At 43.3% G+C, this 16,335-nt stretch overlaps 1 protein-coding gene across 1 annotated transcript in view; it reads right to left on the reverse strand.

Annotated features, from left to right (window-relative positions):
• Positions 1-1,267: 1,267 nt before the first annotated feature.
• LOC311226158 (uncharacterized protein) overlaps positions 1,268-16,335 on the reverse strand; it is a gene marked incomplete at its 3' end in the record, with an annotated part of 50,987 nt that continues 35,919 nt past the window's right edge. Inside the window, exons 3-5 of the mRNA XM_084311531.1 lie at positions 14,287-15,013; positions 1,455-1,540; positions 1,268-1,333 (exon numbers count right to left, since the gene is read on the reverse strand). Of these exons, the coding sequence (XP_084167657.1) occupies positions 1,268-1,333; positions 1,455-1,540; positions 14,287-15,013 (879 nt within the window). The remainder of the gene's footprint in view (positions 1,334-1,454; positions 1,541-14,286; positions 15,014-16,335) is intronic.

Consider the following 16,335-nt stretch of genomic DNA (forward strand, 5'->3'; position numbering starts at 1 on the left):
CATATTTTCAAATCAAATGTTTATTTGAATATATTATTATTAATCTCCAAAAAAATTATTATTTTCAATTTTCAACAATAACAACACAACATCAATAATAACAGAACAGTATAACATTTTTGAACAAATTCCAGTAATGACGGAAGAAAAGAGACAACAGTAGGCTATACAACATAACAGGACATTCTAACTGTGTCATTACATTACATTCTGTGTCATTTAAAAAAAAAAATACATAGAAAAAAAACTAAATCAAATCTCTTATGAGCATGCATGAACATACATTCACTATTCAGTGAAGAAGACTTTCCAAGGCTTCCAACCAGAAAACGTGCAAACACTGAAGACAACCATGACCCAACTATACAAATATGTATACTGTTTGTTCAGTGTTCAATACAGATGTTATTACATTTGGAGATTATAATATATTAAAATAAACATTTGTTTTTAAAATATGTGGTACTTTGGGAATGGGAAATGGACTGCACATATATAGCGCTTTCCTACCTGCACAAAGAGCTTTATAATTGCCTCTCCTTCACCAATTCACACATGCAGTCACAGAGCAATGGCAGCCAGATGCCATGCAAGGTGCTAGCCTGCTCATTGGGAGCAATTTGGGGTGTCTTGCCCAAGGACACTTCGGCATGTGAACAGAAGGAGCTGGGATTCAAACCACTGACCAAACCATTGACCATGATCATTAGTTGACCTGCTCTACCTCTGAGCCAGTATTTAGTGGTACATTGAGGTATTCGTATACTTTGGGGAACTTTGAGGTTCTTTGGGGTATTCCGTGATACTTTGTGGTATTTTAGAGTATACTTTGGGGTACTTTGAGGTATTATGGGGTACTTTAGGATATTTTGGGGTATACTTTGGGGGTATTTTAGCCATACTTGGGGTATTTTAGGGTATTTTGGCCATACTTGGGGTATTTTAGGGTACTTTGGGGTATTTTGGGGTATTCTGGGGTATTTTGGGGTATAGTTGGGTACTTTAGGGTATTTTCTGGTACTTTGTGGTGATTAGTAGGACCCCCGGCAAGAGGTCTTTCTGTGTGGAGTTAGGATAGGTTAAATGCAGTGAAGACATGGTTTATGCCATGTACTTGGCAAATAAAGAGTAATGTACTTGGCAAATAAAGAGTTTCCTTTCCATTTTTCACATTAAATAATGAGCTAAGCAGGATACTATGCTGTTAAAATGACATTTTAGGTTTGTTTATGCCAGGGAGGGGGTTTGTAGGGGGAGCTCCATCCTGTCAACCTGTGACACTGGCACAGTAGTGCCAGGAGAACAACCTCTCAGCACTGACGAGACCAAGGAGCTGGTCATGGATTACAGGAGAGGGGGAGAGAGAGGTCGGACCCCATCAGCATCAATGGGTCTGCTGTGGAGAGAGTTAGCAGCTTCAAGTTCCTCTGTATCCACATCACAGAGGACCTCACCTGGGACAAGCACACCAGCCAACTCACATACTGCGAGTTGGCACCGCTCCTGGATGACACAAGCTTGGGGCTGATATTCCGCGACACTAAGGACCAAGGCCGAGAGAGACTGAAAGTGTTGAGAGAACATTACATCGGGAAAGGAAGACCCCGAATCGTATCCCTCTACATAACACTGACCGCGCTAAAGAAAGCGCACACCGAGACGGTGACCGAATACGTCATCAGGGCCGAGCAGATCATTACGGCGCTGAAGAGTGCAGGAGAAGCACCGAGCGATGGACTAATGATGGCGATGATTATGAGAGGACTACCGGAGCTGTACTTAAGTCCTGTGGACAGGGTGAGCAGCTTCAAGTACCTGGGGGTCCACATCTCAGAGGACCTGACATGGACAACACACATAGACTCAGTTGTAAAAAAAAGGCGAAGACAGTTAAGGAAGTTCAGAGTATCTGGGAAGATACTCCAGTCCTTCTACTCCGGAGCTGTAGCGAGCATCTTGACTGGAAACATCACTGCCTGGTATGGAAACAGCACGGCACAGGACAAGAAGGCCCTACAGAGAGTGGTGCGCTCAGCCGAGCGTACCACGGGTATTGCACTACCAACCCTGCAGGTCCTATACAACAAGAGGTGCAAATCCAGAGCCTGCAGGATAATGAAAGACCCTCACCACCCCAACAACAGCCTGTTCATGCTGCTGTGGTCAGGCAAACGCCTGCGAACACCAGTAACTAGGACAGAGAGACTTCGGCTCAGCTTCTTCCCCCAGGCCATCAGAGCCTTGAACACTGAACTCTCCACGCAAGTGTCACCAGACCCCCATGGGAAGTATCCAGATCTAGGGTTAAAGTGTGCAAACGCACGGATACACTTCCCAAAGGGCTCTGCTGACCTACCACACATGAATTTCCCCAAGACCACAAACAGACACAGGAGAATGTTTTGAGAAACAATAAGAAAGACTTTATTACAGGAAAATAGATATATAGCATACAAGTTTATACTCTAAATAAATAACTACTAGCTAACCTAATTCTAAAAGACCTGTGCCCGTAGGCCTAGGGTGGATAAAAAAGGAAGCGCTTCTCTGCCCTGTAGGCCAACCCCAGGCTGCTACTCCCACCCCCACTACCTGTTCTGCCCCTAAAACACTGCACATGTGGGAAATGGTGCTGAACTGCACCCAGGTCTGGAAATGGTCACGAACTAATCCAGAATCACACTGCACACTACACTACTAATGTTCCTCCCACATCCTAGCCTAGTTGGTAGACAATACAACAAAAAGGATATAACGCAGCCCGGAGGCGCGTGGGCAGGGAGGGTCTCTCCCCCCCTCCCTCTCTCTCCCACGGCCCCGGCCTGAAAAGCGTTCCGACTGGGACCGGGGAACAGGGTACTTCTCGGTACAGAGCTGATCGGGGTAATGCGGTAGTGTCCTCCTGGCGGCAAGGAAATAGCACAGTTAATTACACACGTTGAGCTCCTACGTTCGTTTGTTTAGTCAATCGGCCGCCCCGTTGTACTGCTCTCCAACGAGCGGGCCCAGGTTAATAGTAACAGCGTTTCCGCATGCGGTGCTCTCAATTTCTCTTCCGCTTGTAATGTCAGTTTGCTTTATCCAAAGTTCCTTATAGCACAGTTCATATATTCCATTTACTGATAGCTCGGGAAACAGTACATTCATCCGGCGCAGATATATCGATACTGGGTATTTACTCACGGCGTGTAGCGTGGCTACAATGTCTCGCTCTTGGTTTTGGCTCCACTGGTTCCCCAGAGAGAAAGTGAACACAGCAGGTTGAGCAGTAAGCGTCTTCCGTGGCAAAAGGTATGAGAGAAGGGTAGCGTGTCCTCGTATCTCCGCAGTTCCGCGCTCCTCGTGTCGTCCGTGCGACTCTGTTCCGTTTACTGTCAAACATCGATCCTCCTTTCAACAGCGCCCGTCCCTCCGGGCACCGCCCCTCCACGCCAGCCAGCCAATCCATCTCTTGCTCCCTCCAGCGGCACGCCCCGGCTGCGTAAGAAAGAGGGAGCACATGTGTAGACTGTATGACGGTAATTAGGTTATCCCCCCCTGGTGGCCCCGCACTCGCCTGCTGTCACTGTCCTCTGCACAAAATCACCATCCCCACAGGACGGCTCCCTACGCTCCCACCGGGACTTCATGGACTCCATCTAAGCAGGGAAGAAGGGACAGCATGGCGCAGTACTGCGATAGGCGATTCGAATACTCATCATAGTTGGATATACACTTGCCTGTTAAACCGGCCAGGTAAGCATCTAGGTCCTCATCAAGACCATCACGGGGCGTGTCCTCCTCTTGGGGTCCCGCAGGTACATCAACACACATAGACACACACATACCCCCACCCGCGACACAAGCACACATGAGCACACACTGTACACGCTCACACACTAGCAGCCACTTTAACATGAGCACACACACTCGTGCTGCACACGCTCACACTTATGGTCACTTTACAGAAGGAAAGGTCACTTTAAGAATAGTATAGTATAGCTTAAGATTGTAAAATATAGCATTGTATAGCAGTGTACATAAAGACCCAGTGCCTCATCCGTAGCGAACAGTGTATTGCACTACCACAGGACCTAGCATGTCCTACCATGCTCTGTAAATAACTCATGTACAGATACCGATATGCCCTACTTTGTTACTTGTTATTGCACAATGTCGTTCTATTGGATTCTTATTATATATTACTATTGTAATTATGCACATCGTTGCGGGCAAGACCCCCCGCATTTCATTGTATACTTGTATGCCGTGACAAATAAAACTCTTGTATCTTGTATCTTCCCTCTACTGGTGACACACGGTTCAGCGGACATGTCGCTGGGGGAGTTCAAAGCCAAGCTGCGGAACTTTTGAGGCCTCAGAAGACACACACCCAGTCGCCATGGAGGCGGGAGAGAGGGTGCTGAAGCCCGGGCGGCACCGAGAGAGAAGACCAGACCCCCGACGGAGCGGGCGTGTTGGCGGTGCGGAGAAAATGGGCATCGGAAGGATAACTGCACAAAGACTGTTTGGTGTAGCTTCTGCAAATCCACGGGGCACACAGACAAAGCGTGCAGAAAGAAACGAGACCAGAGCGCTCGATACGCGCATGGACATGATGGCGGCCATGGACGAGATGGCGGCTATGGACAAGATGGTGGCTGTGGACAAGATGGCGGCAACGGTGGACGTGAGGCGAGTCGAGATGGAGCCCGGAGAGCAGGACTTCATCTTCGGGGCGCAGACAACTTACGTCACCCAGGCAATGCAGCACCAGCAGTTCCAGAGGAAGGGACTGATCGTGGACACAGGTGCGTCGTCCCACATCATCAACGACAGGAACAGATTCAAGGACTTTGACAACACCTTCGAGCCGGAGAGACACAGCATGGAGCTGGCAGACGGGAAGCGCACTTTCGGGTTGGCGCAGGGGCGAGGCACGCCAGAGACGGTCTTATTATGGGGCTTATGCCGAGAAGGCGTAACACAACAGTGAACACATAGTGCAATGCATCCGTCAAGTCGTACTTAACTATGTGTTCACTGTTGTGTTACGCCTTCTCGGCATAAGCCCCATAATGAGACCGTCTCTGGCTTCGTCCAGCGGACACCAGAGCTCAGCGATGCCGCTCACGGCAGCATATTCTCCCCGCTGGCGATCGGAGCATGGAGGGTCGTGGACCGGCGCGGCAGCCGCGAAGCGATTTTTTATTGGTTTGTCATGACAAACCAATTACATAATCCAACATATGTGTAAAGAAACAATATATTCCAGTTAACGGTATATTTTTTAATGATTCGTTACGGCATAATCAATACTTCCATTTGTATAAATTGGGTTAAGCTGAGCGTAGTATTCCTGCCTGGCTGAGGAGCGCGTCGCGGCTCATGCGCGCGCTCGGCCAATCAGAGCAATGCGGAAGGACAAGTGGGCTGCCGAAAGTATTCACGCCGCCAGGCCATCAGAAAATGGGGATAGATATATATTTCAGATATTAAGCGCGGCTAGCAGGAAAGCCATTACTAGAAAGTGGTTAAGAACAGAAATTCCTACAGTGGATGATTGGATTGATATTATTTATGATATTTTTAAGATGGAAAGAATTACTTTTTCTTTTAGGTTGCAACAGGATACGTTTCTGGAAGAAATGGGAAAGATGGATAATGTACATTACACCGTTACGATCTTCATTTGTTTAAGGTATACAGAAATGACCATTCGGGATAATTGTTAAGTGAACCTTGTGTAAAGGGAGTAGAGTATCAGGAAGATGCACCCCAACATATTATTTTGTTATTTGTTTGCTTTATGGTAGATGCAGATGTATTGGAGATGTACCATAACATAACATTATTTTGTTATGTTATTTTTTGTTATTGTTTTTGTTTGTCTAGAAAAAAAAATAAGTATAGGATGTTATTGACTGTATGGGTCCTCATGTATGTACTGGTACTTCTGCACCGCAACTTTTAAGTTAAGTAAGAATTATTAACAATTGATGCAATTTGTACTGCAGAAGGCTGAGATAAATGAAGGCGAAGTCAAGATATTGTTTGTATGGACCATGGTGAAAATCAATAAAAAGATAATAAAAAAAAAAAATTAAGCAAATGAACAACTCTAAAAAAATATATATATATGTAAATAGTAAACTAACAGAACAGAGACATCTTCACTACATAGTAGTCACAACCAGTCACAAACTATTAGCCAATCCTACACAGTCTGCACTTGTCTGTGTGTGTGTTTTTTTTTTAATATGATCCACTAAATTACATGGCCGAAAGAAACAGGAAGAAAAACTCTTATTGTACCTACCCCTACACACATACCCCTACACACACTGATAGACTGTTCATAGCACAATAACAATCTTTTACCAAACCAAACAAAATAGACTTTTTGAGTGGTGCTCCCCTTATTGTGTCTGCAGCAGCCTCCTGTATTCCTGGACCATCAGGAGCATCGACCTCCTCCACGCCACCCATCGGTACGTATGTATAAAGGACGGCGATGAGAGGGAATACCAGGAACTGGTAGTGTACTTCGTCACATGGTGCCCCTAAATGTAGCACTGAACGGCACAGGAAGTCCTTCATTCCGACAGCCATCAGACTATACAATGAATCACTGAGCAGAGTGACAGTTTACATCTTCCTGGACTTTGACTTTTGAAACACTGTGCAATATTACACCTACTGTAGACTTCTGTATATTTTTACTGTATATTTTATTCTATTCTTAGGCAAGTTGTTTTGTTCTTATTCGTGACTTGTTCTGTCTAAATGTTTAATGTGAGCGATTTGTAGTGTAAAATTTCCCTCTGGATAATACAAGTATTTCTATTCCATTCTATATGTCTGTAAAAGTGACCTCAATTGTCTTTTTGAGAATAAGTAAAGGTATGAAATGAAATGTTTACAAACTATTGTTCAAGCAGTGTCATAATAATACTTTTCTTTTTAACTGCAGGTCACTCCACCAAGAGGCATAAGCTGAGGATCTGGCGGTGTGGATGGTGTAGAAAAGAGAACCCCCCTGCGGACTCTCAGGGTTTAGTGTCGTGGGTCCAGTGTGACAACTGTCACAAATGGTTCCACACTATTTGTGTACAGTGGGAGGAGGACGAAGATGCTAGTTTCTGGTGCTCGGATGAATGAGTGTATGAATGAAAAAATGTATAAATGTATGTATGGTGTGCTGTAAATAGTTTATATTGTTTTAAGTTATATGTTTGTTTGTTATATTCCTTATGTTTGTTTATAAAATGTTATGAAGTGCTGGCTGTTGTGTTAAATTTGTCATATTTTTCAAAACACATGTACTCACTAATGTTAATGTTTCACTCTGTACCATACAAAGAAGGATTATGCTAGCTAAGTGTAACAATAATCCCTTGGTATGGTACAGAGTGAAACACACGTGGATGCGTACTTCCTCGTACCATGTGTAACACTCCGAGTTACAGTTTACAGTTATGCTAGCTGAGTGTATAATAATAGTAGTATAGTGTGTATATAGTGTTATTTAATTGCAGTGCCATGTTTTGTAAATATTGCACAATCAAATGCACCAGTAGCATAGTGAGTAGTTGTACACATAGTTGTACTGTTGTCTGTACAAAACAAAGGCGTTGAACAGGCATATTTGGAACATTATTGTAAATATTACACAGGCATGGTGATCATCTTGTGTATATATAGTTTTATAGTCTATAGCAGTGTAATGTATACATAGTATATGTCTACTGTATACTAGGGCTGTCCCCGACTAAGGATTTGGATAGTCGACTATGATTGGCCGAAATTTGCCGATAGTCGACTATTAGTAAACTATAAAAATGTAAAAAAATTGAAGAAAAAAAAGGTATATTTTTTTTGGGCTGTGGGGGGTGCTTAATGTCTGAAGGAGTCAACAGAAGGCTTCTTGTCCTCTGCAAAAGCATGCAATTGGTCCACTGATGGATACATCTTGATATTTGTCTAGTCTAGTGTGTTCATTAGATGGGTGAAATCCTCTTTCAGTGCCTCTGTGCCTGTTTTCTTAGGCAGTTAGCCTCTGGTATGTGTGCCATTAGCGTTAGCCACACGTCTAGGCCTATTTTCTTTTGGAAAGAATAAATAAAAAAATTAGAAATGAAAAAAAGGTTGGCAGTCGATTAGTCGACTATTTGACTACTGTATACATACTGTACACAATATTTCACCATCAGGGTTATAATGCACATAAACTGTGCAACTGTGCATGGTTGCACAGTAAATAAATATATTTTGTCACTTCATCCAAGTTTGTTTATTATTTGTCATAGTAAAATACAGAATACTTTATAATGAAATGCTTTTTTCTGTATGATTCTAGACATTCTACACAGTCAAGAAAAGCTGGCGCTAGACAGAGCAGATGGTGAAAAGGGCGTGGCAGTCAATTAGTAAATTGACGAGAGAAATGTTTCTAAACTCAATGCATCGTGATGGGACCGGAAGAAGTATGCGGGGCTAGAGACGTAACGAGATATGACGCGGCCAAATTGTGCAAGTGGAGAATATGACTAGTGATGCCACTATCTCACTAACTCTAATCAGTAACTGCTCTGCCCCCTAGCGTCGGCTCACAGGAATGTGTAAAGAGCTTTGCATCTATGACTTGTTTTAAAAAATTAAGTCTTGCTTTGCGTTAATTGGTAACATAATCTCCATAAATACAATTATCTTAGTATTTCACCTGTTGGACTGACCTCCATTTTCCTTACCAGCCAGCTTCCTCTGAATTTACGATAAAATAGTGTTTACATATGATTCGTGCACTCCTGGAGTGTTGAACGTCCCGTGATTAAGACGGGGGAGGACGCAACCCTCTTTGCGCTGCCCCTGTGCCTCAAATAGATCCCCTATCAGCTCTATCTTTAATCTTTCAAAATGTTCAGTTGCTATCGCTATCAGCTCTATCTTACATTTTTCTAAATGTTCAGTTGCTATTGCATGCACTCATCTGTGTTTCACTACACACATGAGTGCATGCTTACCAACTGTTAGTCTGCAACACTACTATCACCGACATCTAAGAAGGGAGATCCCCCCTTGAATGGCCCTTCTAAGGTTTCTCTCCTCCACACTGCCTGTGGTGCATTTTTTCCTATTGCTAGGTTTTAGTGAGTTTTTCCTTACCTTCGCGTGGGGTACGTCTGGGAGTGCTTGCATTCTTTCATTTTGCATTTATTTAAAATTTGTTAGACCTTATGGTGTTCTTGTTTTGTTTCTTGACTTATTGTGATGTTTCTTCTTGACTTGTTTAAAGAAGACGTGTCCGGCCCATGGGGACATTAACGTGTGTTGTCGGGCCTTACAAATAAATGTGATTTGATTCTGTAATGAAAGCTTTTATTTAATATAATGATATACAGTATAAAACATGCCATTAGGACCAGGTGCTTTTCTTTCTATTTTCTGCTGCTAAGTGCATAAAGTCAGACACTAAACATAAACAACCTCAGACTTGTAAAGTTTGTTTAAGGAAATGACTTGTTTAACACTTTCAGTGCCCATCACGTCATATGACATTTTATCAGCCCAATGCCTGAATGCCCACGACGTGTATTAGCGTTTTATTTTTTTTATTGGCGATCTGATTTCATATTTCATCAACCGAGTCTCCCGTTGGTACAGCAGCTCCTCCAGCAGCTCAGAATGGAAAAAAGCGCCCCCTATTGTCTATCCCTGAGTAACTGCACGTCAGTCGCTCAGACTGACCTGGGATCAGTCGATATGTAGAGGCGGAGCCAGCTGGCTCCCTGAGCTGGCAAGCTGTCTGGTCAACATGGAAGTCATCGCGGGACAGGAATCAGCCTGGAATATATATTCACAGTAGCCAATCGATAGACAGTAGTGATCGATTTTTGGAATGGCGATCAGGAATTGGAATGATCTTTTTGGAGAACATCTGATCTGAGGTAAGGAATCTATTTCACCAGTCTTGGGATAATCAGAGTTGTATTTGCTGAGATATCAACGTGTCCCCTATGTGTGTGTGTGTGATGAGGAATTCAGTTAATCGATTTTCAGCTCGCGGCCCCAGCGTGCATACGTACACATATACTATCGATAATCTAGCGTTTATTTGAAAACGATTCATAAATAGGCCAAAAAATGTCAACGTTTTTGTGTATTCTAGAATATTCCAGTAACGTCTTTTATCATGGAATCTTTTTATTTCCCTTGAAAACGAGGCCTTTTCAAAATGCTATAAAACGAAAATGAACCGATAAAAAAACAATCCGCTTCAACAATGTTGACTGGAAAACAAGTAATTGATAAGCGACAGGCAGATTAGACACAGCCATAATTTAAAACATAGATTAGGTGTTATTAATGCTAACATTGAAGTGGATGGTGGGCATTCAACCGGTAAATTAAGGTTAAGCTTGGGCTCTGAAAGTGTTAAGAGATAATCACATGAAAGAAATCCTTAACATTAAACATATTTGAGGTGAACTTAACATGAAACATATTGGTTGAGTGCCAATCTATGTTTTTCTCACGGTATTTCTTTTAATCGCTATTGCCATTCATAATTCAGCGGGGCACCTTGTGCATACTGTTCTGAGTGTGTCTGAGCTGGCAGACGGTCTTATACAGCCCTCTAACGCCTTCAGCGATTATTGCACCCCATTAGAAACGGGTTCGTTTATTTTCTCTACCGAGCTGCGTCGTGGGGGCGGGTCCTAACCACTCCGGCAAAACACACGCTTGTAGGGATGGTTTGGACAACTGACCCTGCCCGCCAGTTGATGAGCAATGCCCAACAACGTCGGAGACAGGATCGCTGTGGATAACTGGAATGGCGATCAGATAATTGGATTATTTTTTGCATTACATCAGATACCAGGTAAGAACACTATGAAAGCTTGCGTTGATCTGATATTTATTTTTACCGCGATTGAGGCTATCTGTGGGTGCAAGAGGGGGGGGGGGGGGGGGGGGCACGTCGGTCTAAACCACATTGCATGCTTGCACGAGGAAGGATAATAATGATGATCTAGCATTGATTTCAGGAAGATCCGATAATCAGGCGAAAAATTACGTGTTTATTGAATTACACAAAAACGCGTTTTCCCCTGGAATTACTCAGAAGCACCCACACTATATTCATATTCAAAACGGAAATGTACGGATGAAAAAATAATCAGTTTTCTGCACGTTGACTGGAAGCAACTCACTGACGCTCGACGGCGTTATTAGACCCATAGCTATACTATAAAATGCGTGATTTTTTTTCATAGCCGCAGTTTGCGAAGACGCTCTCTGATTGGCTAGCCCACGTACAGCGAAGACCCTCTGATTGGTTTAGCTCTGAAGGGCTCTTCCGCCTTGTACATATATATTCTCTGCTTCGAAGTGGGTTATGTTTAGACCCTAACTCTAAGCATAACCCACTTCGAAAGAGGGCCAAAGCATAACCACTTCGAAGCAGAGAATATATATGTACAAGGCGGAAGAGCCCTTCGGAGCTAAACCAATCAGAGAGGGTCTTCGCTGTACGCGGGCTAGCCAATCAAAGAGCGTCTTCGCAAACTGCGGCTATGGAAAAAAATCACGCCTATAAAATATAGGTTTAGCTCTACAAACTACAACTACGTTTACATGGGGTTAATGGACGGCAAGGCCAGGTCACTTCCCGGAAGGGGCGTGGCACTCAATGTGTTAACATGAAACATTTGAGGCCAACTTAAGATTGCCCTTATTTGCAGCAATGTCAGGTATAGAAAAGAAGAAATATTTTAACATTAAATACATATTTAAATGATGATCTTCATACACAAGGAGATATCGTCTCTTTCTGCTTCCTGCCAAGCTCAACCTAGGAGCCACCCCTCCTAAACCACATTCAGTATTTTCTAGAGTCCTATTGCAACGCTTACAGATGTCAAAGAATAGTTGGGATGGACGCAACTTAAAAATTAATTGTTGCATCCACATTTAGCGCATATTTGATAGAATTTCAATAGACAATTTACAAAAAATGTAATTACCAGCCAGAAAAGGGCATTTTTGGACTTAAGCACCCCTTGAGCCCTATGGGTGTCTGCTTACAGGCAGCCATGTTGGAACAGAGACAACCATTGTTGGAAGAGAGGACTAGAGAGCAAGGCCTCTATTAAAATCAAGTCTTGAGAATGTCTGAAGCTCTTCCCATGTTGGTCACAGTGGTAGGGTTTCTCTCATATATGAATGTGGTGGTATGTCTTTAATTTATCAAATTCAATGTTTCCTCCATTGTCTTTAACACTTTGAATGCCATCCACGAGTTCTCGTGTTTACCCCCCGCGGGTTGAATGCCCACTCACGAGAATATTCGTTTTTTCTTTATTTTTTTTGCGATCTGAAATCATATTTCATCAACCGAGTCGACCGTTGGAAATTCAGCTACAAGCGCCCCTATAGTCTCCCAGGTGGTAATTCACCCTTTTGGATTGAACTCAATGCAAATTAATGAGAAAAAAAAAACCCTGCACTCCACATTTTACTTCTCACTCACGCAGCCGGCATCTACCAGCTTCATGCTGGAGTTTCAGAGCCGCGGGGAATATGTGTTTTACTGTATACATCACCCTTTTGGATTGAACTCAATGCAAATTAATGAGAAAAAAAAACCCTGCACTCCACATTTTACTTCTCACTCACGCAGCCGGCATCTACCAGCTTCATGCTGGAGTTTCAGAGCCGCGGGGAATATGTGTTTTACTGTATACACGGTGAATCAATAAAAATATCGATTTTTTTCAAATGGCGATCAGGAATTGGAATAATCCATTTGGATACCATCTGATCTCAGGTAAGGAATCTATGTTACAAGTCTAAGGATAATCAGACTCGTTTTCAGGGATATATAAGCTTTTATGTGATTATGTGATATTGCTGTTTCACTGTGCGCGCCGCTAGGAAATAGGAGAAGCGATTTTCAGCGCGCGGCACGAGCATGCATGCATACACATATACTATCAATCATCTAGCGTTTATTTGAAACGATTCATAAATAGGCCGACAAATGACAACGTTCTAGAATATTCCAGGAAAAGGCGATTATCAGGGAATCTCTTCTTTTTTCAATGAAACCGAGTGCTTTTCAGAATGGTAGATTACACGGAAATGAAGCGATAAAAATCTGCTTTGACAATGTTGACTGGAAAACGAGTCTTTGATAAGCGACGGGCAGATTAGACACATAATTTAAAACATAGATTAGGTGATATTAACGTTAACATTGGAGTGGATGGTGGCATTCAAGGGGGTAAAAAGGAAAACACGGCCGGCATTCAAAGTGTTAATGCTTCTCTTCTGTATGAATGAGCAGCTGATGTCTCTTTAAGCTTCCAGAGTCTCTGAAGCTCTTCTCACACTGGTCACAGCGGTAGGGCTTCTCTCCTGTATGACAACGCTGGTGAATCGTTAAGCTTCCAGAGTTTCTGAAGCTCTTCTCACACTGGTCACAGTGGTAGGGCTTCTCTCCTGTATGAATGCGCTGGTGACTCTTAAATTCTCCAGATTGCCTGAAGCTCTTCTCACACTGGTCACAGTAGTAGGGCTTCTCTCCAGTATGAATGCGCTGGTGACTCTTTAAGCTTCCAGAGTCTACGAAGCTCTTCTCACACTGGTCACAGCGGTAGGGCTTCTCTCCTGTATGACAACGCTGGTGAATCGTTAAGCTTCCAGAGTTTCTGAAGCTCTTCTCACACTGGTCACAGTGGTAGGGCTTCTCTCCTGTATGACAACGCTGGTGAACCTTTAAGCTTCCAGACTTAATGAAGCTCTTCTCACACTGGTCACAGCGGTAGGGCTTCTCTCCTGTATGACAACGCTGGTGAACCTTTAAGCTTCCAGATTGACTGAAGCTCTTCTCACACTGGTCACAGTGGAAGGGCTTCTCTCCTGTATGACTGCGCTGATGACTCTTTAATTCTCCAGATTCACTGAAGCTCATCTCACACTGGTCACAGTGGTAGGGCTCTCCAGTATGAATCCGCTGGTGAATCTTTAAGCTTCGAGAGCTAATGAAGCTCTTCTCACACTGGTCACAGCGGTAGGGCTTCTCTCCTGTATGAATGCGCTGGTGAACCTTTAAGCTTCCAGAGAAGCTCTTCTCACACTGGTCACAGTGGTAGGGCTTCTCTCCTGTATGACAACGCTGGTGAACCTTTAAGCCTCCAGAGCTAATGAAGCTCTTCTCACACTGGTCACAGCGGTAGGGCTTCTCTCCTGTATGAATGCGCTGGTGAAGCTTTAACTTTCCAGCATCTACGAAGCTCTTCTCACACTGGTCACAGTGGTAGGGCTTCTCTCCTGTATGACAACGCTGGTGAACCTTTAAGCTTGAAGCGCTAATGAAGCTCTTCTCACACTGGTCACAGTGGCAGGGCTTCTCTCCTATATGAATGTACTGGTGAGCCTTTAAGCTTCCAGCGGTAATGAAGCCCTGGTCACAGAAGGCACAGTGGAAAGGCTTCTCTCCTGTATGAATGCGCTGGTGATTCTTTAAACTGTCATCTCTACTGAAGCTCTTCTCACACTGGTCACAGTGGTAGGGCTTCTCTCCTGTATGACAACGCTTGTGAATCTTTAATCTTCCAGAGTCTCCGAAGCTCTTCTCACACTGGTCACAGTGGTGGGGCTTGGGCTTCTCTCCTGTATGACAACGCTTGTGTTTCTTTAAGTTTCCAGAGGTAATGAAGCTCTTCTCACACTGGTCACAGTGGTAGGGCTTCTCTCCTGTATGACAACGCTTGTGAATCTTTAAGCTTCCAGAGTCTCCGAAGCTCTTCTCACACTGGTCACAGTGGTGGGGCTTGGGCTTCTCTCCTGTATGACAACGCTTGTGTTTCTTTAAGCTTCCAGAGCTCATGAAGCGCTTCTCACACTGGTCACAGTGGTAGGGCTTTAATGCGCTGGTGAATCTTAAATTCTCCAGATTGACTGAAGCTCTTCTCACACTGGTCACAGCAGTAGGGCTTCTCTCCTGTATGACAACGCTGGTGAATTGTACCTGGAGAAGAGAGAAGTACATCAATTAAGAGTTCAGATTTTGTGTGTTTTGCATTCAGTTTGTATTTCTCAAGTTAAAAAAAAAAGTGTTATGCTCCAAGTGTTATGCTCCAAATGTAGTTATTGATGTGATTTAAAAGTGAATCTGCTCCAAGGGTGGTTATTTAAAACTGGCCAACATTAATAAAATAAAACCGAACATGCAGTTGCCTGCAATATGACATTGTGGTTGTATCTGTCCTTGTAACAATATCATTGTTGTTCCTAGTTTGTGTAGTTCTGGGGAGCAATTAACTCAATCACGGCCAACCACGTATATATACACGTTTGCTCGCCAACCGTTCAGCGCCATAAACGTATATATATGTTTTTGGATCGAGTCTAGCGGTTCACCCGATCACAATGACGTCCAATGACCCCGATGCATGTGTTGTGCCGGATTATGTTGGGGACACGATGGACACCAATACTGGAAATCGCGATCAGACAATTGGAATATTGTTTTTGGGATACCTCCTAGTAAAGGTAAGGACTATATGACCTATATATATATATATATATATAATCCTACTTTGATCCAACCATGATTTCACATCGATCGCAAGGATTATGTTACATACTCCAAAACGTATGCCGTTGGTGACGATCAAAGCATCAAAAAACTACCCCCCACCCCCTTTCATGCATTCATGATGAAACATAATACCTATTATATAAATTTTATTTGCAAATAGTACCGTGTCCAGGCAAGAAACGCCAACACTTATAGCAGAATTCAGGTAGCGCCCTATAACTCAGCTTTTCAGGAATTAGCCCGGATAAAAAATGAGCCATAGTATTGTCTCCATAGCTATAATATAGAATATAGATATAGCCCTGCAAACACCGCCACGCATCCCTATCTCTTAGAGCGGTGGCGCAGTAGGAACAAAGATGGCTAGACCCGCCGGCGCTGAAAGAGTTAATCTATTAAACCCGGAGCCCTATTTTCTGAAAATCCGCCTACAATACATACCTAAGTAAATGGAATATTGCTCCACTTCTACAAGGTCCATTTGCATATTCTTGGTATCTAGGGACATCTATGGACCTCAGTGAATGTATTCCCAGTGTCAGAAATATTGTGTCTATTACTAGGCTTGCTTAAATTGTGATGAAACAAAGGAGAATATGAATTATTATTTTTCTTTGCATCAGACAGTGAATAACACCATGCTAAAAATGACCAGACATGAAAAACTGCCACTGATCTCATTCAGTACCTTCTTGAGATCATGTGTACAAAAAAATCGAAGGAAATTAATAAAGGGAAGATGATTAAAC

This window comes from Notolepis coatsorum (assembly GCF_963971535.1).
Source record: "Notolepis coatsorum genome assembly, chromosome: 1".
NCBI classification, from domain to species: Eukaryota; Metazoa; Chordata; class Actinopteri; order Aulopiformes; family Paralepididae; genus Notolepis; species Notolepis coatsorum.